General features: G+C 36.5%; 1 protein-coding gene across 1 annotated transcript in view; it reads right to left on the reverse strand.

Moving 5' to 3' along the window:
• Positions 1-1847: 1847 nt before the first annotated feature.
• The window catches only part of TACR3 (tachykinin receptor 3), a 41877-nt gene continuing 19867 nt past the window's right edge, over positions 1848-23857 (reverse strand). Inside the window, exons 4-6 of the mRNA XM_075039901.1 lie at positions 18805-18870; positions 4949-5145; positions 1848-2187 (exon numbers count right to left, since the gene is read on the reverse strand). Of these exons, the coding sequence (XP_074896002.1) occupies positions 1848-2187; positions 4949-5145; positions 18805-18870 (603 nt within the window). The remainder of the gene's footprint in view (positions 2188-4948; positions 5146-18804; positions 18871-23857) is intronic.

A 23857-nucleotide genomic window follows, 5' to 3' on the forward strand; every position in this document is an offset into this window, starting at 1 on the left:
ATGGAGTATTTCAGGGGGAAAAATAGAAAAAATATTTTTATAGGCATAACATGATACTTGCTGGATTACTATACATTTTTTTTTTTTAAGGAAAAGTGAGAGTACAACTGTGGCATGATGGAAAAGAAATCTGTTTTTTCAGAAATGCAGACCATTGAAAAACATGAACTGGCATTTAAGAGGAAAGCCATTAATGAACAGAGCTCTTTGATTCAGTGGATTTAAGATCAGGCCTTGGATAGGAAAAGTGCAAGTCTGGAATTGTGATACATTTTTATCAGAGTACAGTACTCTAAGACCAGGTTCTTCAATTATTCCACACATGAAGGGTTTAATGTTAAACACCATATTTACTTATTTGAGTATGTTTCACCTTATGTAGGATTTTGATTTAGCAGAGTGATACAGCAATGCACTGAAATCACAGTAGAAACACAAATTACACTTAGCAGAATATAGCAATTGACCATACAGATGAATCACAATACAAACATGATTCTCATTACTAGTCTTTTATGATATGCTCACTGTCACAATGCCAGGCATCCCCAGTCACTGGGAAGGAATGCGGGCTAAAGCCAGCTCAAGCCTTTCTCCCTTCAAACTTCTCTTTGTTAATTGCTTAGTTTTGGTACCATGTTGGGTTGAGCACTCCCCTGTGCTGGTCTGGCTAACTCAGAAGGCATTCACACTCTTTTGCTTAAGTTCTGATTTACTGTTTGAGAACATTCCTACAACCAGTTGATCCAGGCAACTTATACAGCCATTTATCTAAAACAAAGGCTGCCCTCTGGTCCCTTTTGTATTAAGTTCAGCTTTCTTTGCAACAGTGATGGTCAGTGGATTTTGATTGAATTGGGCGGGAAAGTGTCTGTGTAATAATGCCTAACATGTTTTCAGATGCAGACAGAGGTGTATTTTTACATGCATCTAGCTATGGAAAATTTGGGAAAATAGCCCAAATATTTTTTTTTCTGGTAAAGGTATTTCATAGTGAAACATGTTACTGTATCTTCTGCAGAGAAGTGTTCATTGCCACAGTGGTATTTTTCTTACCTGTGAATCTCCAGTTTAAAATCTTTTGACCTTTCTAAAGTCAATCACAAAGCTCCTGTTAGGAGCTGAAGAAGGAAGATCTTACCCTTAGCACCAAGACAGAAAGCTATGGGACGTTCATCTAAGCAATACATCCTCCTGGAAGTATACATTCCATTGGAATCTAATGTTCACTAATACAGAAACTTTGGTAGAGTTTAATTTAGTCTCTTGGAGATTTTCTCCTTTTTAAAAAACATTTTTCATATATATTTGAAAGATTCTACTGTTGCAGACAGAGCTGAACTTCATTCACCTGAACTTTATTTTGTCTATTTGCCTGGGAATAGGGCTAAATTGTAAAACAATTGAATAGACTTTGGGCTCATTAGTTCTTCATTATAAAGAATTTTTTTTGTCAGATGTTATGTAATTTTGTTACTCTAGAATCAATACACTTATAATAGAAAAACATCGTACATTTCAGCTTCAGTAAGTAAAGGAGCCTGTTACAGTTCAGTAAGTAAAACATAAATGCCACAGGTCAGATACAGCTGAAACATGTTTTTTATGCCGTTAGCTTATTTTGGATAATCCCTACAAACATTGCCGTATATAAGGTGGGACTGTGCTTTCAGACTGGTGCATACATATGTCTTCAAGTTCCTCTTTCTTTCTAAAGCAGAAAAGTAAGTGATGCCTAAAAGTCTCATGATATTTATAGCTAGGGTTCATCAGTGGAATGATGTTTGCTTTCCTGTGGTATGACTATCTAGTCCCAAAGCAGGAGAGCATTGTCCAGTGCTGCCCTTCTAGCAACTGGCACCATGAAATGCATAGGAATTATCATCTGCTGATGTGTGCAGTGAACTGATGAGACTTGAGGCTGTGGAGATGGTCTTGGAATTCCTCCGTGAACAGCCATTGAAACTCGTGTCCCTCGGAGCTGCTCTTTTCTTACGGCTGGCGTGGGTGTTGTCTCCATCGTTCGTGTCGAACACCACTGTCATGCTGGACTCCATTCTGGACACAGCGTATAGGCTACTTTGCCGGGTGGGATGAAACCTGGCTGCCTTGAGCTCTAGCTCGTCATAGCTGGACACCTCAATGAAGGGACACCAGCGGAAAGCTCGCTTGAAGCCAGCTCGGAACCTGGGAAGAGAAATGCTCGGCAAAAGCCTGTGCTTGCGAGAGCCCGCCGCGGGCCTTCATATGAAAACATACACCATGCTGAGAGGACACTGACTCGGCTAATTATCTTGCCCCTAATCCTGTTTGTGGTGAGTCAGTGGGATCGTGCTTGACTAAAGTCTGAGTAGGGTAAAAATGACAGTGGTAACAGCTCATTTTTGTTTCTGATTTTCTATATACTTTTCCTGCATTTTAACATTGGTATTTTCCTGATGCTCGATTTCCCTTCCTTTGCCCATGCCTGAATAAACAAACACCAGCTTTCATAGCACTGTCTTCACAGAAATTGTTTTGATTTGACCTATGATGAAATTTGCACCCATATTTTCGTCTTCTCTCGGTGAGAAAATTTGTAGCATTCTTTTCTCTAAAATACCATCCCAGTTTCCAGATTCCAATATCCTTTCTGTGTTTCCCTCTCTAACAGAGGTGCTTAAATGGAAATGATGTAATGACTAATAATTGTTCACATAAAATATTTGGAAATAATTTGTAATAATTAAAGAAGTTCCTAGAAAGTTGAAAACTGAATGTGAACAATGTACAAATGGGAATTTTGAGGCTTTAGCACATTAGTGCTTGCAATATTCATACAGTGTTATTTTATTTCAATTCAGAGGCAGAGATTTACTATAAAGACTGTTGTTACTTTTTGTGTGCATGCATTTCCAGAATAGAAGTTAAATATATTAGAAAAACAATTATCTGTAACCTGAAAAAAAAACCTTTTCACCTAGACCTAAAACTTATCAGACTTTCTCACTTGTCTTGCTTCTCTTGTTTTTGTTTCAACAATCAGCTGTGTTGTTTATTGTGTCTGTAAGCTTTTTGGAGCAATGGTTCAGCAGTCCACGTTATGAAAAAATATTGGAAGAACCTCTGATAGAAATGGATTTAGTGAAGGAAGCTGTAAAACCTAAACATCTTTAGACTGTATTTTTTTGTCTCACCTTCCATCCTCTTTCTCATTCAGGGCATGTTTTTTCTTCATCTTGAAATAATGCTCTTTTTATCTAGATACGTAAGTAATATCCTAATTAGCCTGGAAGATGAGGCTGGGAATAGGTGTTATAACTCTGATACTAGATCCAGCAGATGTAACAATACTGCATGAATTGATCTGACTCCCAGCAAGAGGCTGTATTTTCCTACTGCATGAAAAGGAAGCAGATGTTCTGCCTTCTTGATTTCAATATGGAATTTAATTATAAGAAAACTTTCACCAGTATTTCATTCTTGCATTAAATTCTGATCAAGGTGACCTTTAGTGCCTCTCAAAATTATGAAATTTTTGTTGATTCATATTCTTTAATCCAGATGTTTAATTTTGCACTGTATGAGTGTCAACATAAGCCACATCAGAGATACTGGGTTTTTATGAATAACATCTTTTGTAACTCTGCCATAAAAAGTTTTTGAAGAAAATGGCAATGTTTTAGAGGTTTTATGGTAGCAATTGAGAAAATATGAGGTGTAGTTCTTCCTCGCCTGTGATTTTGTAGACACTGGACACCCAGTGAGATCTGCTTTCTGTTGAAATTAATGGGAAATTCGCTATTTGAGTTAGGATTTTGTTCTGGCATACTAAAACTTTACCTGTTCTTTAAACAGTTGTAAATTATCAAAAGGGGCAGAAGGTTGTATGAAATCAGGCATTACCTTGATATTTTAAAAAACTATGAAAGTTAAGCATTGTAAGCTATCCACATCAAGGAGGCAGACTCCAGTGTTTTTACACCAATAAAAACTCGGCAGGATTTGGTCACTTCATTTTTGATTAGACTCCTTTTTGACGAGTATTGCATGATCTTTAGTGGGGTTTTATAAATATTTAACAAAATTGGTATAAAGCTTGCCAGCAATTAAACTTGACACTAGCTGCTCATTCAGAAGAGATTTCGAATAATATTTCAGATTACTTATTCAATACTGATTCATACTGACTGAGTATGTGAACTGATTCATTGTTCTTGGTGGTCTGTATCCAATAATACTAGAAGAAATACTGAAAAATAGGATGGCCAGGATGATGTTTGTTTAGATCCTGGTCCTACAGGCTGAAATGAAAAACATGAGTTCATTCTGCAATCCAGTAGTTTCAAACTGCCAAATATCCATAAAATCTCGCCAAACTCAACAAATGCAGTGCCTTTGAAATTCAGAGCATAATGCCTTGCTATCAAACAATACTGTAATTTAGTGTTGAGTAATGAGAATATAAATATTTGTTTTATTAGCCTGTTACAGACCTCAGAGCCCAGTAGAAATCTAATGGTGAGGTATAAAATACACAATAAATCACATTTTATATGATATCCTTCCAGCACTGAAAACAAATTTGTGGCTACAATTAGTTAGTGAACATACAGATTGCACTGTATATCACTAATGACTTTCTTTACTTCTTTATTTAATGTTTTGCAAGCCAAAAAATATTAAACTACTTTAGATTTTAAATTTTGGATATGGAAACAGGAAGGGTTGGTTTCTGAATGCTGAATTTTGCTCTGAAATTTTCAGTAGACCAAAGTATTTACTGGAAGTGTGCATTTGTTTTTTGGGGATTCATTTCAAGTACAAACCTAAAGGAAGCTTTTGTTTTGTTTTCTTTCCCACTAACTGAAAACTATTCAAGTGAAAATTCTTTGTCTTTTATCCCATTTAAACCATTTATATTCCCATTGAAGCTATGCATGCCAACTGTTTCATAACCAATTCTTACCTCTTATTAAGACAGCAGTAGATAATGGGATTGTACATTGTGGAGCTCATGGCAAGCCAAAAGCTGGCCAAATAGATTTGCTGAATGTATTTCCACCGATTCAATTGTTGATAGATCCCAGTAACCATGAAGTAAATGTGGTAGGGCAGCCAGCAGATGGCAAATGTCAGCACAACCACAATCATCATTTTTACCACCTGAAAGAAGGAAGTAATAATGCTATTTTACAATATACATTAGCCTTTTTTATTTGGACTAGCATTTCAACATCCATTAATAATTTTCTTGCATTTGATTGTTAAAGTCAGTCAAAGCAAAGGTGAATATGCTTTCATACAATTTTCCTTATAATCTGCCTTTCCTAAATTTCTGTTTATTTTCTTTCTTTCTTTTTTTTTTTTCCTTGCTGGAGATCCTCCTTTTCCTAAGGAAAATAACATGCAAATCATCTCTAGCTTTATTTGTATTGATTCTTCCAAGTAATACATTTGCTTACTTATATTTAGGTATCTAAAATATTACTTTTTTCTACACACCTAATCATGGAATAAGGTTACAGAGTGTTTTATTTGGAGACCTCATTTTGGCCTTTATTGACCCTAGCATCTTTTTTGGCTGTGGTCAGCAAGAATGTTCCTTGTCCTCAATTATTAGATGTGATTTGAGTAAACACTAGGTTGTAGGAAATGAGCAACTGCAATATCCTGTGTAATTTCAGAGGCTAACAGTTTCCTTGGCTGGTTATCATTATTTGTTGTTTTCTGCAGGCATTGTAACATCTGTTAGCTACCATAGTTTTCATTAAGCACAAATGAAGAGGAGCTCTGTTTTGCACTTGAAATACAAGAAGAAAAGTTGAGAGTCATGTAAAATTTTCACTCCTGTCTTCCCCTCTTCAGCTATGCCAAATACTAGCCAGATACCATTGTCAACACAGTATGTCACACGTTTACACAACAGTTTCTTTTTGTAGGTAAAATGAAACCAAACGTGATAGATGTGTGCTGGGGGGTCTCTTGTTCATTTGTACTGTGAATACTGAGGAATAATAGGGATCACTATCAACAGTTACTTTCATTTCTCTGTACAAGCTGCCGTTTCCTACTGTTTGTAGTGTTGCCAGGAAAAAAACCCCACAAACCTGAAATTTCCCATACCTACACATCTTAGGTTGATATTTTTATAACATTTCAGCTAACTTAATTGAATCATTTTACATATAAATGTCATGGTGCCGTCCATAACTCATATTACATCTTCCTGTGGGAAAGATAAAGCAATTTTTCATTTAATATCTGGCACCAGTTTACAAGCTTTCCTGCTGGCTGGGACTGTACTGTACACGATTTTGCTTATAAGAATACTTATTATTACTGATACATATACCAGCCATCACTTAAAGATACAAAAAGGGCATCTGTCCACACATACAACAACATTAATAATATTTGGTTCTTCTAAAGCACTTTTCATCAGTTAACTGTAAATCATTGCAGAAGGAAGATCAGTATTATTATAAGGGAAGGCAACACACCAAAACATAGTATCACTTTCACCTTTGGTAAGTGTCCATCTGTATATCTATATCTAGACATGTATAGATGTATATGGGACTATATGTGAGATGTCCTTTGGGGGAGGGAAGAAGTTGTGACTGTATGTGAATAGACATTTCTGGACTAAATTATGTATCTGAAATGATGCCATAAAAATATGTTGTCAAATCACAGTCTCTCATTAAATGGCATGTCTTTTCTACTCTTTTGGGCATAACTTCCACTATTCTTCTGCTGGGGATTTACACCTGTGCCTTGCACACATTGTACAGGTAGAAGACTCAACTCCATTGTTTCACCACAATACTTAAGCTTTCTGTCCATTGATTTGCAGGTGCACTTTGCTTATGCTGTGGTTTTATACCTGCCAGGAATGATAAGTATTCAACACCATTCAGGATTTCTGTAATTTCGGAACTCTTGAAAGTCCAATTACTTGCCTTGATATTTAATTAGCAAGTCTTGCAGTACCAGCTGTGCATATGAAATTATTCCTAGAATTATTTATAAATGGAATGTCATAGGTACTAAATGGAAGGATTTTTGTCTACAAGTTTTCAAAGTGTAATCAGGCTAATCCGTGTTTATACTGAACATTTCACCTGTGCAGTGCTTGAGAACTGAAACAGTAGAGCTTTCCAGCAATATATGTAGTTTAATTTGGTTGAACCCTGTGTCACTCATGCCCCAGAGTGCAGGTTGCCAGTTTGGCCTACTAAATTGTGTTAACAACATTTTCAAAAGAAAGTTGTTTGTCTTTTTTCTTACTTCCAAATTCTTATTGGCCAGTTTTCTGTGTTATATTGAATGGCAAGGCAAGCAGCACTTCAAGAGTCTACTTAAAGGTCTCCTAAAGCTAGTAAACCTTCACAGCCTGTGCAAATAATAGCTTCTTGATTTCAACTGCTGCAGTCATAAATCAGCGCAAAATGAAGTAAGTTTTGGCTTAACCCAAATATAGTATTTCAGGTTTTCTTCGGAGAAACAGAAATCCCAAAACAACTATTTACACTATGACCTAAATAAAATCTGCAGCTAAAAATCTTTTGTCACAATTTCAGGAGATTCAATTCTTATTTTAAATGTTTTAATTTTTTTTTTTTTTTTTTTTTTTTTTTAGGTTTTGAAATGAAAAATGCCAAATCACCCCTAGAAAAATCACATCTTTTCCTGCAAGGTTACTGTTTTGTTTAAAGCAAACCACTCATCTTTAAAAACAGTGAAATAAGCATAAAATTTTCTTGTTGCTGTTTCTGTCTGGAAATCCATGATTAAATATTAAGTCATCACCATCCTGACAGCAGAAATTTCTGAAGCAAATAGTTAAACTAGACAACAAGCAGAAGATGATTTTAGATGGAAATTAGTGTTTGATTTAATTTCTGAAGTAACAAGTCACTGGAATGACAGACAGTGAAGCACACTACGTTCTTAATCGTTCAGGTTTGCAGCTGGTTTTTGTAAATAACAGAAATTACCTAAAAATTTAAAGTATCATTTTTCTCTCAGATAAGGCTGTATGAGTCTGAGTATCGCTGAGGTGAATGGTAATATACTGATACATGTATGTTTAGAGGGAGGCACACAATGAGGTTTCCTTATTAATGTGTAAAGTGTTTTTTCCTGGAACAAAAAAGTGCTAATTTTTCCAGCAAAAAGGGACCTTTAAGAAAAGTCAAGGTTAAACTGTCATTCTTTTGAGTATTTATGTAGCACAATGCACTCATTGACATACTACCTGAGAAGATAAGTCTGTGTGGCATAAAGTTGTTTGAAACACAGGGCAGTTACAGTTGAATTTGAAGTCAACCACAAAAGTTATGAGAGGAATCAAAAAGCACTATTCTGTCCTTGTTTCATCAGCTAAGAATGAGTACGTGTTGGCAGAAATGGAGAAAAAGAAGAATAAAAGGAAGCTGAAAAGGAGGGAGATTATTCCCAATTTCCTTTCCTCTTTCCGAGACAGGCACATAGACACTGTGCAAGGCCATAGCTTACAGTTTATGGCTGTAGTTCTTGTCCATCCCCTTGGTCTTTCCAGTGTTCAAGTTACATTTCCTGATGATATCAATAACTATGAACAGAGACTTCCTTCAGGGTCTGTAAACCCAGAGCACTTGATTTTACTTGGTATAAATCCTGAAGAATGAGTGCCAGTAAACTGTTAAGCTCAATTAGGGCACAGGGAAAATAAGGGAAACAGGCAAAGTATGAATTTGCTGCAAAAGCTTGATTGTCTTTTCCCACTACACTGTGATGTTTCACTAAAAAATCTCCAATGACACTTTGCAGGTTCAACTGCAGAGTATAAAAAGAGCCTCAATGATTTTATTTTTTTGGAGTACTTAGACCTGTGGCTCTGACAATACAAAGTTCTTTTATTTTGTTTCTTTTTAATATGCCTGTTCTACTTTATTTTGGGGGGATATTACGATTTTTCAATTGCTTTCTCCCCTGTTCTGTGTTGCATAGAATTCATTAATAAGGGTTTGCACTTGTGCATTAGGAAACGTTTCTAAAGCAAGCAAACCAGAAAATTACTGAATTCTATTGTGCTTAATCTCTAGCTCTGTTCCTGCCACCATTTCACCACGGAGCTTTCCAAAATGTGTGATTGCAGTGAACACCACCAACCTGTGTCCCAGTGGCACTGTTTTCCCCTGGTCTTCTGTTCAATCTCCCTTTCTTTATTGTGGGCAGCATGGCTGGATGAAAGGGTTTTTTTTCCTGTTCCAGGACTTTTGTTAAAATTAGTTGTACCGAGTCTCTCAGTTGTGCAACCTCAGGCAAGTCTGGAGGCTAGATTTGCAATATGATGAAAAATCAAAGTATTTTATATTTTGATTTTCATCAACATGTTCTGCTGAAATTGTTGTACTTCTGCCTTTGTCTAAGAAAAACTATGTCTATAAAAAAAGTTATGTGCTTTGTAGTCTTGCCTGTTCCTTTAAATCCTTCCTCTCTGAGTAAGAAGCATTCTTTCATTAATGAATGATATGTAATGAGAAAAAGATATATTTAAAAGAACAAACCAGATATAAGTTCATTGGAATTTGAGTTTGCAGGTTTGCTTTTGTTGTGAAACATTTGAAGCAGTAAAAGTGAAAAGGAGCTAACAGATTCTGCTGCACTTGGAAAGAGCAGCAAACACATTTTTTTTTCCTCCTGTTTTTATTTTGCATGAAAAATAGCTAGAAAAATGAGTCTGATTTAGATGTAGTGTTGAGAACAGCTCTTGAAAGACTAGGAATAAAATACACTTTTCTGAGAGACTCAGTTGCTGCTGGGGGGCTATAGCAATTTGCATTGCAAGGCATTGATTTGCCATCAACACCCAAGACTTAGGCCACAGAATCATTTCCTTTTCAATCTGCTTTGTAGCTCCTTATTTCCTTTCTAAGTCATCTTTGATATTGCTGCTTCTACAAGGTCAGGAATTTGGTTTCTGATTTAATTTGCACCAATATCTTACACTATAATTTCATTAGTTTCAGAACTTTTACCCCTAGGTGTTATGCAGATGTAAATGAGAAGCAGAGCAAATACTTTAAGAACACATACAATGTAAGAATGTCTTTGTTTAGCCACTCATGGATATTTTTTTGTCCATGAATACAACTTAAACACAGTTCACAGATAATCTTTGGGAGTTGTAATGTGTTTCTCTTTCTGCTCTGTGCTCTTTTGGAAGAAGTAAAATACCAAACTAACACTGCACAAAGTATTTCTCCCAGCGTGTTAGGATGCAATCAATAGATCCACTTCCCAATCCTGGGGACATACATGGTACTTGTGTACTAAGCACAAGCACCAGAGAGAAGGGAACACCATTATGTCTTTTGCTTCTCCACAATGCTTAGTTGGAGTAAACCATCTATCTTTTGCAAGAAAATTAGGATTCAAAGGTAAGTCTACTGGTATTAGTACAAAGATAGGACTGATTTCTGAGATGCCAAGTGCTGTGGGTTTTCATATAATTTTGACAAACTCAGGGATTTTCTGTGCTCTTTTAGCCTATAGAAAGGATAGATTCTTTATAGCTGAAGGAGATGCACATTTAGAAGGAGAAAGAATCGGAGAGCTTGGAATTCTTTTAGTCAGGTAAGGTACTTGCCAATTCTAGTGCTTAACAAATCATTTTATTCTTCTGACTTATACTTTCCATCCATTTTTTCGCAGTTGCTTGAAATAAAGAAACTACCTTTCATTTCAACTTGCATAAACCCTTGCTGCGGACAGAATTCACAATCACTTACTTTGTTATTTAAACTGTAAAGTTGAAGAAGTTGTTCTGTTCTGGTATGAAGTACTTTGAATCAGATTGCTGTCTTACAAATGCTAAAATGTGGGGTCCACCCACCAAATCAAAGCAATTTTGACATTTTTCATGAACGGTCTTAGCTACTACCATTTTAAATGATGCTTTTCTAATGTTGCATGGAACACAGCTTTGAGTGTGACTTTAAGGTTCTCTCAACATGACAAGAAATATCTGTTCCATTGAAGAAAAGGGGTAAATCTTTTGCTCAGGCTTTTTTGCTTGACAAGACATGACTTTACAAGCATCTGATTGGGGGCGGGGAGGAAAAGTTGTCACAAGTCTTATGTTACTTTATCTAAAGGAGATGTCTCAATTTCTCACAAGAGATTGTTAGATATTAGACAATATGTTAATGTCTGCTGCTAAAACTAAAAGAGATTTTTTCTGTAACCTAGATGACAAGTAAAAGTAGATGGCTTTGTAGCATTGCCTTGGTCTTCAGCACGGAGTGACATAAGAAGATTATGTTCTTTAGAAAATGACTCTGAGTGGCTGTTGTGAGATCAGCATTACTGGATATGGTTATCCACCTGAGATCTAGTTCTGAAAAAAAGTGAAAAGCTGATCTAGTGCTTTTGTACTTAAAATTCACACCATCACTTATTTTACAATGGTTTCCTTCCTGACCTGAAATGAGTGGTAGGGCACATTTCACTTCCATGCTTCCAAGCAGAGATGAGATTTGGCATGGGGGAAACAAAGTAATCATATCTGCTTTTGTTTTCCTAATAGGAGTAGTTGGTTCTTAAGTCTACTTTCTGTCACAATTCTGAAAATGTTCTGGGACTTTTAATCCTCATTGAAGGCTCTCCCAGAACCTTGCCAATGTTGAATTTTCCATATAAGACTTCAGAGGGATTGGCACATGTCATTTTTTTCTCTTGGAAACTAGACCTTATATTGAACAGTGCAATAAACCAATAAGGCTATGCTGAATTATGCCAATGAATTATGCAAAAGTATCCCTACACGTGGTTTGCTTTATGTGGACTCCTATCAATGGAAACTGTCCTCTTGAACCTAAAATGACTTGGGTACCTTTGGTTATCTTCAAAATAGGAGCACAGGCTCTTATTTCATATAGAAAGCCTACAGTCTTTTGGATTGTTTTATTTTCAGCTTATTCACCTAGGGCAATTAAATAAATGATTTATGTAATTAGAAACCATTTTAATGTTTACCATATTTCTCTATAATTTAGCATAAGAACATCATGGGAAAGATTATTTAATATGTAGTTTGGAAAACCTCCTTCTTCTCTTTTCTGTTGATAGGAATAAAATTGTGTTGCCTGAAGATGAAATTTATTATTCCTGGACTGTACTTTTTAAAAATGCATGGCAAAACTCTGCTTAGAAAAAAAAACATGGTTAAAGCTATAATTTTATTGCCATCATAATTATGCATTTGCAACAGTAGTAACAACTTCCCTTTCAAAGTTTGAAGCAAAAGTGTTTATTACCTCCTAAGAAAAAACAAAAAAATTAATAATGTCCCCCAGTCTATTTTCATTTAAATTGAGTTGAAAGGAAACTGTTAGTGTCAGTGATGCTTGGGTTTTATATTTTGTATTTGATGCACTTAGTTTATTTTTGTGACTCCACAAATGACTGTACAAGGTTATGAATTTATTAGGAGAAGTAGACTTGTAATTCACATACAGAACATTTTGGAAATATTTGGTCAGTAAAAAGGTGGTATATGCTCTGATCAATTATTCTTGCTAAAAAGTATCAGTAGTGTCATTGTCCTGACAGCATCTGCTATTTCTGCTTTTGTACAGACATTTTAGCATTGCTTCAAGTGTTAAAGTATCCCCACTACTTGGCCATAATGGTCAACACACTGATCACTACTGCACTGGTTTGATACTCCTGTGGAATAAGGTATAAACTGGCCCACGCCAGGGTGACTGAAACTGTTTCCTAGGAAACCGGCTCCACAGCCTGTAGAAATCAAAGAAACTCTTTCTATCCACCCCAGAAAATGGGTAATGACATAAAGGTGCTTTGAATAGGTTGTTTACAATGTAGCAGTACAGAAACTTCTAAAGCATGAAGTACTTGAGTTAAACGATTAAATTTGTTAGGTGAAGGTATCAATAGACATAACACAGACATCCCTCTGTGTCTAGGTGATAATTTTGTCCTGCTTCTAAAAAGCACATTCGGAATATTGAAGGCTCTCTGCAGTTCAGCTCCTGCCACCATTTGCGATGGCTCTGGGCTGTTTCGTCTGGTTTCCTCTTTGTAAGTTTATGCTGTAGCAGAAGTTTAGTGAGGTCTCTCACACTAAGTCTTGAGGAAGTAGTCCCATAGCCTTCTGCTTTATCTCAGGAAAGGACGTGCTGGAATTATGTTTTCTTTTTACATGAATAGCAACATGTAATGAATGTAAAAGTGAAGTGTATAAGTGCAATACTGGAACTGCAGTTCTGCTCAGCTGAACATACAGCTCGTGGCCCTGTAGTGCTCCAAAATGACTGATTTGTGTCAGGTTTCCCAGAATTTTCACCACACAGGTGCTGGGCACCATTCCAGAAAGCTCAACAGACTCAAAACTCATGCTCAAATTAATTTGTTCATGACTTCCCTACAGGGACTCAATGAGGAAGGGGCTTCTTATGAGCTCTCTCTTACCTGTAGATAGATATATATGTATATACATACACAGGTCTATACATGTGGTTGCAATTTAGTATATGTAATGGGATAACTTTGACTGCAGATTAGATGAGACACATTCAGAGACAACAAAAGAGATTTGAGGTTTTCAAGGTTTGTTTGTATGCTGGTGAAAGAATTTGCTTAGAACTTAAAGAACATACTTTGTCCTGAATGTGGGATATTAAGGTTATCTGTCTGGAGGGTCAGGTCCCAAACTTGAACATGGGGAGAAGTACACAGAGGAAATGAGGGCTGTCTAAAAAAAAACCAACTCCATAGTTTTAAACATTGAGATCATCATCTCCATGCTCAAAGTCTGAATTTTGAAAAAGAGACAGATTTAGTTTTCACTTGTCTTTCGGTAGGAATCTTGGTTTTATTATTAAGGAATGTGTATAGTTCAATTCAGCAATGCATTTAAAAACACACTGAGTTCACTAACATTAGAGTGGTTTGTTGAAATTTTTGATCTGTTTAATCCAGTGTTACTTCCATTCTTAAAAATATGAGGCATTACTAAACAGAAATTTTTGCCCTAGGACTGTGACTAAATATTTCACATGAATTTTCTGCCACAAGTGATCAGAAATATAGAAATACAGAGGAGAAGCATCACAGAAATTCTAAGTGCGCAGTCCTGAGCCTAATCACTGACCATGCAGAACCAGTCTGTTAACTCTGCCCTGAAATAGAGCTGTTGCCAGCTGTTCTATAAGAAAGTTTTAACCAGAAAACTTGCATCGGTCTGTCAGTAAATAGTTACACTGTGCAAGGATTATGCACAGTATAAAGCCATTTTTAGAATTTACTGTTCTTTTACTCCCCTGTGATTGCTGCTGGAAGCACGGATGATGAGTGTGGAGTGATGTGTTCACAGTTCATAGCTGAGTTTTAGGAAAACTTGAGCTGACGGATGGAATCTGGTACTGTTGCTGAGTGTGCTGTAGCTATTTGGTAGATAGAAAGCAGAGCAAGGCAGCTTCCAGTAATTTCATTATATATCACTGTTTTAATGCTGTTCAGAAAATTATCAGAAGGTCTGACTTTATTTTTCCTCAGTAGGAAAACTTGATCAAAATGTGGGCAAATTATTAAAAATAGAACAAATTCCCAGAAAAAAAAAAATCATGGGAAGGAGAAAGGATGAACCCTGGATTTCCAGAGTTCTATGCCCATAAAATAGCTCTGTAAAAAATTTTTTGGTTTTAACATGCAATGAAACTAATTCCCCAGTACCTCATGTCCCAGTCTTTCCCTAGGCAACTGCTAAGCGTGTGAAGAGTGAGACTATAAAATGAAAATTATGATGCACAACATTAAGAATTACTTTGCTCATTCCCTATATTTTCGGTAGGTATTCCATCCATATACTCAGTAATGGAAAGGGTTTGACAGAACTTTTCAAAACTTAAAAAAAAAGTTTTATTGGAGTATTGGTCATGCTGCCTTGTACTTCTGGAAAAAAGCCTCTCTGCATGCATGTGTTTAGGGAGGGCGTCATACATTGTCATTAATGTGTTGATTTTGCAAAAATTTAAGAATTTAATTAATGGTAAAGAAAAATGTCCAAACCAAGTTTTCCTGTCAATATTCTGTTTGTATTCTTGCTGAGATTTTTAATAGCTATAAGAATGTATCACTGATCAAAATAGGAAAAGAAATCTTCTTCTGCTAGTATTTTCACCAGACAGATATTCATATGATATTCTGGCCGCTATTACCCTTTAGAAGCTTTTGTTAAGCTTATGGGAAAAAAGGGTTAAAAAAAAATCCCTATTCTGCAAGCTTTTGACTGTAATAGCAATTACTTGCAAGTGGTGACTTTTACTACTGTGTTAACAGCAATCTGGTGAGCCTGGCAGGGTATCTGTCTTTATAGGTATGGGACAAAAATGTTATGCTCAAAACATTAGTGGAACACTAATATTTGCAGTCTGGTCCAATAACCTACTTCATGACCAGTGCTGACTCACCTATGCAGAGCCATAGAGAAGAACAACAGACAGAAATTACCATCAGTGCTTCATAGGAAGCATGCTAAGAAGCGTGCTACATCCCTTTGTGTAACTTCATCTACAATGTTACAAAACTGGTTTTAGGCATGTGTAACAAGTCAGGCTCTAGCTTTATTAGGATTGGTTTGCATTTACCATGTTAACAAGGATATTTCATACTTCCCATAAATTGCCAGAGTTAAGGATATCATAGTAAGAGATGCCCTGAAGCAGAATCAGAGGAAACCCATCTTTAGTTATTAATTTTTGCAAGTAACTTTTACCTGTTGCATTTCACTACTGAGCATGACTTGGGAAACACTTTCCACTGGAAAGGTATTGGAGGGAAACAGTTTTTATGAGAAAGTATTTAATACTAACCTCCCTCCAAACCAGGATATATTCTGTAGGTGTCAGTCTTGAGATTGGCTGCATATAGTGTATTTACTGAGGAGTTTAGTACAGAAGAATAAGAGCATGCCAAATAAGTTTGGTGAAAACACACTTTTGTACAGCTTTGCTGCTACAGAAGAAGAACCTGGATGTTGAAGAACTGCAGGAGCAGAAATGCAACTTCAAAGTGCTAATCATATACTTCGTGTGGTACCTGTAGTGATTGTGTCTCTAAGTGGGGTCATGGCAGTGACAGATATCACAGAGGAGATAGAAACTGCTGGACTGGTACTGTACTAGTTTTGGGGATTGTTTTACACTGTTCTTCCATAGGTAGGGTCATACTCAGAAAAATTCTGGGATTTGCTGGATTAAGGACTAATAAAATTTTTCTGCTGTGAATTGTGGAATTAAATGTTGTGAACAAATGAGGAGACAGATGTATTGATTCATTACAGCACAACCAGGTCGTGAGTTTAATGAAAGGAATAAATGAGATATTAGGAAGTTCCAGATGAGGCATTTTCAGTGGAATCCGGAAAGTGTTATTACCACTATGCAGGACCATGGTGAGACTTCATTGCCGGCATTCCTTGTCTGGTTTGTATCACTTGTTGTATACAGATGTTGTTATATAAAAGAAGACCAGAAGCATTTGTTTCATTTGTGTAACAAATGTAATTAAAGGCTGAGAGAGGATATGGCTATAAAAACATCTGTAGAGGTGGCACCACTGAGGGATAAGAAGTAATTAATTAAGCTAACAGAAGATAACAGCATAAATAGAGCTGTCCATAAATAAATTTGGCCTGGAAACTGGAACTCTTGGAGTGGTGAGATTTTTAGAACACTTTCCGCTAGATGTAGCAATCCAGAAGGAAAAATGGTTTTAAGATGGAGATTTAAGATGATATCAGGGGAATTCTGTTAGGGTTGCCTGTGATGGCAGGTCTTGGGCCCTGAGGCTGGTTCCTGTCCTGTTCTCATTTAACATTTTAATATTGAAAGAGACAAACTGACACTCAAGGAGTAAGTGGACAAAGCTCTGGGCACAGTTCAACATCTTCCAGTGTCTGGCAAACAAGGGGCGAGTTTGCTTTTGGAGGAGCCTTTAAAAGATCCTGAGAATTTCTTCTTTCTGGTTTGTTTTGTCTTTACTTTAAGCAAGAAGTGTGACAATGTGAAACACAACCACAGTTGTGTTTAAACCGTGTTTAAAGTTTTAAACTGATGTTTAAAACTTGCTGTGTCTCATTGATATGAAAATCTTCAAATGGATTTAATTTCTAGAGTAATTTCACAAAGTCTAAGATATATGACTAGGTGAGTCTAACCTCAGAGGAGACTGACTTAAAAGTATGAGATCATAAAGTTAGACTAGTTTTATGATAGGGAAAACAAAGACAGATTCAGAGCTAATGACTTCAGAAACTTTTAGTTCAATTTTTGGTATTTCATGTAGAGGAAACACATTGTATGACCCTAACAAGCTGCCACTTTGGGTGGTATTTTTGTCACACCTTCAGCTGCCTAAGGAGTAAATCAGTGGATATTTCCATGTAAGGACTGGAGTCGTTAAAAAGCATCTCTGTTTTTTTCAGTTCTTGACTGACAATAAAGCAGTGGAATGTACAGAACTGGTGATAGCTGAGGTAAATTGTCCTTCAATCTGATATTACACAGTCTTTTTGCTTCTTGAATGTGCTGAACAATGCTTGCTAAATTTGTGAATGGCTGCATGGAAGTACTGCTATGGTTTTCCACCACAATAAAGCTTTGGCCTACAAGGCACTCATAATGCATCAGCATTTTGGATAAATGGTAATTTAACTGTAGCTGTATGAAATTTCAGATAGTCAAGCAATATCGCCATCCATGCAATATAAGCCATAGTGCTGTGACTGTTAGATTAGTGAGACCAGCTGTTCTTCAAACAGGGTTTAATTCTTCAGTTTCCTCTTCTGTGTTGTTTCTGTGCCCCTATATTTTTTCTCCATTTTATTTTTATTGTCAATCTCTGCAAAGTCAAAAAGTAGACCTGTTTACAGAAGAGGATTACTGATGGACCAAAAAATTACACAGGCACCTATTTTTGGTAGGAGATATATATTATTCCTAACAAATTGAATTTCTGCACCTCAGTACCCCCACGACAGAATGGGTTGTTCCACTTACCACTCTCAGAAATGTAAAATCAACCAAAGGGAAAGGGTACCTTCCCAGGGGGGAAGCGCACGTGCCCCTTTGTGTATGTTTGCACAGTTCTGGAGTGGGCACCTTGTCGGTATGTAAGCAAAGTGCTCCTACATCACTATGGCAGTCATTTTTGTCCATGAAGCACAAGCACAAGTTAATCTACAAGGTGGAAACATTCATGCCCATGAATAAATAAGTGCTGGAAAAGGCACGATGGCAATAAGTCTCTTCCACAGTCTGCTGTTACATGGCCAATTAGATGAGCTGTAATCAAGATGCCTTCCCCCTGTATCTGTGTGCTCCAGGACTTGGTTCTCTTTGCATACATAACATGGAGAAGTGAATATTTAGACATATGTGCAGCCTTGGTAGACCATTACCTGAATAAAGGCCAAAAAAATCTGTGGTTATTACTGTCTGACTTTTAAAAAACATTCTTAGGTGATGATTCAGTATAGACCAGGGTGTCAGCTGTGAAGATTTGGCTATCCCTTGAAGTCTGTAGTACAAAGCTGTGTAGAGTAGTTGATTGCAGCTGGTGTTTTTAATGGAATTTAAGATAATCAAGTTATATTGACTTTCTGTCATATTAAACTGCTTGACTCCCTTATGCCACTTTGAAAATGGAATATAACATATAAATTATTGGAGACTGGAATTCTGGTCCTCATGCTGGGAAAAGCTAGGAGAAGATGGATTGCTTAAATAACTGGGATGATATTAAACTTACCATGTCTTTGTGCAGTCCCCTGGGGTAGCAAGTATTTTCCAACCTTGAAGAAGTCTGAACAAATGTCTAGGATAAAAGTGGAGTTTCAAGATGGTGTTGGCAGGAAATAGGAAGTCATATGCAAGACAAATCCTTGGACCCAGAGTGTCAAAACCTTTTGTTTCTTATGGCTGGATGCAAACTTTGACATGAGGTTTCATGAATGGGGCAGTATCTAACTAGTCTGTCTGTCTAGACTTAGTGGTTGCTTGTTAAGAATAAGGATCGTTGATTTCAGAATTACTTACCAAGTGACATGTGAGTTCATAGTGCAATATTCTCATCACCTATTTTTGATGAATAAGCTTTATATTATGAGTATGGTCTTGTTTTTATAAGTCTTCGTCAGCCTTTGTGGATGCTCATAAAGAATTCAGTGTTTCACAAGTTTTGGTGCTACACTGTAATGTTTTGGGCTTTGACTCTCTTGCTCCCCCCCCCCCCCCCGCCCCAATTTAACAAAATCTGCCCCTTAATAAACTACTCCACAGTGAAATATTGCAGCTTCTTTCTTTCATCCTGACCTGGTCAGCTACCATTAATGCCAGCAAAAGTATCATTATTTCTAACTAGTGCTTTTCTTATTTTGTGCGATGTAGTATAAAATGTATATGAATATGATTTCATGTCATGTATTCATATGTGGTTAAAAAAAAACAAAAGAAAAAAGGAAAATCTGCCTTTTTGGTTGCACTGAAAGTCAGTGAGAAGTCAGGAATAGCATGCTGAACTATATTTTTACATCTGTACTGCTATGTAAAAAAGGAACATAAGGACATAGGACAATTACTCCTGAGTCAGACAGTTGTCCATCTGTCCTACTATTCTGTTTCTGACAGTGGCAGTAGGAGGTGCTGTTTAGGGAGATCCCCCGAACCTGGCCATTTTCCATCTTCTATTTTCCTAATACTGCTCCAGCATCCAAAATTGTATTAGAGAGGGGTGCATCCCTGATTCATCCTTTCAGTATCTATTTATGAATTTATTGCTGTTAATTTGCCTAATCCCTTTCTGAACCTTCTGAGATCATAGCATCTGACAGGAGGGACTCTCAGAAGCTCTACCAACACTAAATTACCCTCTCCTAAAGTAGTCTTTCTTCTACCTGCTTTAAACTGCTATCCTATTAGTTCTTGTATATCAGGATTTGGTGACAACAGTTCTTCAGTCACTTTATCTACCACCTTCGCGATTCTGTAAACCTTGATCATCTCATCCCTTGGCCTCCTTCTCTCCCAACTGAGAAGTCCAGGCCATTTTAATCTCTTCCTAAGACCTTTGATCATTTTAGTTGCCCTTCTTTGGACTTCCTCTAAATCCATTAAAAAAAAAAAAAAGAGCAAAACAGAGAAATACATAATACGTGCAAGTGGCCACGTGTGAAGTGTTCATGCAGTAGATCTTACAAAGACCATTTGTTCAGATCCTGTCCTGTTGCTTACTTCCGTAGTCTATGAAAGAGGGAAATATTTCATGCAAGTATTTAAGAAAATTATTTAAAGTTGTTGGCATGCTTTTTTGTAATATTTACTTGTAGTCTTTTAAGACTTCACCTGGGTATTTCTGTTTATCTAGTAAAAGCTTTTCACACGGTAATTTTGAGTGATTTTTGAATTTACAAGTAACCATTCTGATTCTGACTTGGAAAAATGTGTCCTGCCGTCTTACTTGATTTGGCTCCTCACACTATGTAATATTTCAAATTCATATTCAGAAGTGGTTCTCATGACATCATTCTTCCTACAGTCCCACATTGGTTTGAATAGTCTTTTCTTTTCAGACGGGAGTCTTAAGTTTCCTACTTTTTCATTGTCTCCTCCAATGTGTTGAATATAGTGTAGTAACTAATTAAATAGACATATCTGACTGTAAATTAATATGGGATGCCTACTTTTGCTGTCAAAAAATATATATCTATATAACTTTGAAAATTTTCTTATGTAGTTAGGCTGGTAAACCTAACCATCATTTTAGTGATTCCTGTAATACTGTGAGTCACTAGCAAACATATGGAGTTTTTTTCTGGTTTTATGTGCAAATTTGCAAAAGTTTTGATATTGGACAAATGTGGCTTTTAATCATTCTTCATTGCAGTAAGAAGTTGAGATGACACCTGAAGCTGTGTTAGGAGAAGCAAAGAATACAGGCAGAGGCATAACTATTGAGGAATCATGAAAATTGCTGGAAAAGATGCACAGGGACATATTATCATAAAGTTAGTAGTTAGAGGTAAGGGGAACTGTAAAGAAAAGATATAAAAGTTAAGGAGAATATTTTCTGTTCTTCTCTATTCTTCCTATTGGGACAAGGCAGTGGCATCTTCTGATGAGAGAAACTTTATTTTTTTCAGACAGTTGTATCAGAACTGCATCTCTTGACAAAGACAACACTAACTGATTTTGTTTACACTACATGATTATCCCCTCTTACAGGTTAAGTAAAGTTGTACGAGGGATTGGAACAGGTTAGATAGAAAAAACAGGGTGTGGAGACAACATCTGAGAGCAAGTCTCTAAGTATTTGCATTGAATATAAAGAACGCTTTGGCCTAGTAAAACTGGTAGTAACATTATAAGCCACCTACATAAACTTCAGTTATGTATGACAGTATTGAAGCTATAATTCTGTCTTGTGAAAATGGGAACTGCAGGAGAATAAATTATGTTCAGCTGAACATCAGTCAGTCTCATGCCAGGAGCTTTAAGAAGAAGGGGTAATGGCTGTAAAGTCCCCACATGTAGTGAATGTTCAGAAATTCAAAAGACTGATGTCAGGCAAATTTAAATGGGTCAGCCCCTGAGACATTTGATCTGACAAAAAAAAAAAAAAGTAGTGGTAGTAGTCTCATGCAGTCCTGAATTTCTAAAAATTTCAAGTCTTTGACCCTTGAAGATACTAAGTATGACTTTGTGTTGCCCAAACTGTAGTGCGTACTGTGAATTTCTTTGAATCCTTTGTTCTTTGATGTTGCTTTCAGAAGAATTCAGGGTGCATTGCAAAGTCACACATACGAAGTGATGAGACTATCTATCAAACTACTAACAACTTTCTCAAGCTTCAAATCTTTTCTTGGCAAACATAGTTTCTTTTAAAGTCCTTACGTGAACTGTTCACTACCTTCTTAACATTACATACTGTTTCAAACAATCCTAATCAAACTTCCTTTGCACTGTATCATTGCATAATATGAAACACGCAGTCAGCTATTTTATATTTCTCCTTCATTACAAGTGCACAGACTTCCCATATGTCTAGATATCTGCATGCTAAATAGCAAGAAAAACAGATGATTTCTTTGTTTGAATAAGGGAAAAGCAATAGCTCTGTTCTTAGAGGCAGGCTGAGTGATAGCTTTATTTGGATTCCAGTCTATTAGTTCATCTCCATGAATGATCAATTATGATTCATCTTTCCAAATACCAGTTATTTCATAAATCCTGCCAGAGAGCACAGCAGTGGAACTGAAGAGCTGTCATGGAGCTCTGCCAATAAAGTCACTGATGCAGCTACAATATATCTGCACATAATTTAATCCCCTTGTTGCATGTGTTGAAGGCATGCATTCCAGTACTCTCACATATAAAATCCTCTAATTAAGGATGCTACTTCTTGTCTCTTGCATTTATTTAGAGTTCTAAAGAGGTGCTGTTTTTAAAGTATTCAAGGGATTTAATTGGACCCTTGATAGCGTATAGCAAAAGTCAGATTTTATCTTCAGAGACCTTTAGTTTTTATGACATAAGATGTTTATTTTACTTAGTCATTATGATAACAGGTGCTGAAGTTCTGGGATCTCCTGGTTCTTCAAGTTAGCTTTTAAAAATTTTCTTTCCACACTTGCTTTTGCAAACCATGTCTATTACAGAAAGTGATTCCTCGGTTTGTCTTTACAATCAGACCTGGGGCACACTTCACTGAGTGAAGTGCCCTTTTTTTCACTAGCTGAAAGGGCAGTATTGGTAATAGCACAGTTAATTGACCAGTGAAATCTTTTTCTGCTTATGCTCTGTAGGAAAGGTAATTTCATAACTTTGAAAATACACATTTGGGTAAATGACAACATGCATGGCAAAGACTGTAATGGTAATGTTGGACTTCTATGGATAATGTTAAAGAGTGAAATGCTGATCTTTTAAAATGCTTTCAGCATTTCTGGAAATTAGTCCAATAATTTCACTTTGGGGCAAATACGCAAAATATAGTCATTAGTTTCCCATGATGATTCTTCATCATTTTCTCTCTGTTCACATTCCAAATAATCTTTGAACTGTTACAAGGCAATAATAGTGATAATACTAGTCAAACTGCATTTTGCTTCCTTAAGAGAAGCTAGCATTTTGGACTCTTAAAAAAGCTATGTAAAAGCAAAAATAAATAACACCTTTGGTTTCATAGGAGGCATTGCACATCATACCAGAAAGCTGTCTAGGCATGTCTACCATTCTGACAACTGAAACTTGCCATAGAAAGATTTGCACTTGTCTTTCATGCGCTTGAATGAGAAAATGATCCTAATCTTTCCTTTCATATATCCTCTGCCATAACAACTTTTTCCGTGTAGTATGTGGGGAAAAAACACTTTCATATGCCTGGCAGTGTCCTGAATGAAGTGGAAACATCAGTGTTCTCCAGTATTTGCAGAAGATCTCCAATTGTCTCAGGACCCAATATGCTGCACTCTGCTATTGCTACAGCATGGTAGCATATACCGTTGTTCAAACATATTCACAGTATCGAAAGCAAACTGAGCAATTGAAAATGTGCTTATCATTGTGAGTTAGAAGTCCATGTTTGGGTACCATTTTTTCAAATCCAAAAGACTAAAAGCATTTTACTATGAAAAAAAAAATGTAAGAAATAAAAAGCAGAAGGGTTGCCTTATTAAGGAAGACAAGTTAGGTTAAGAAAAAAGAATGTTGTAAGAAAGAAATCTTCATGGCACTGCAACATCATGAAAACTGAACTGGAAATAACTATAACTAGTCAAATAATCAGTTCTTAAGCAATCCACAGT

Source organism: Buteo buteo, chromosome 1, assembly GCF_964188355.1.
Source record: "Buteo buteo chromosome 1, bButBut1.hap1.1, whole genome shotgun sequence".
NCBI classification, from domain to species: domain Eukaryota; kingdom Metazoa; phylum Chordata; class Aves; order Accipitriformes; family Accipitridae; genus Buteo; species Buteo buteo.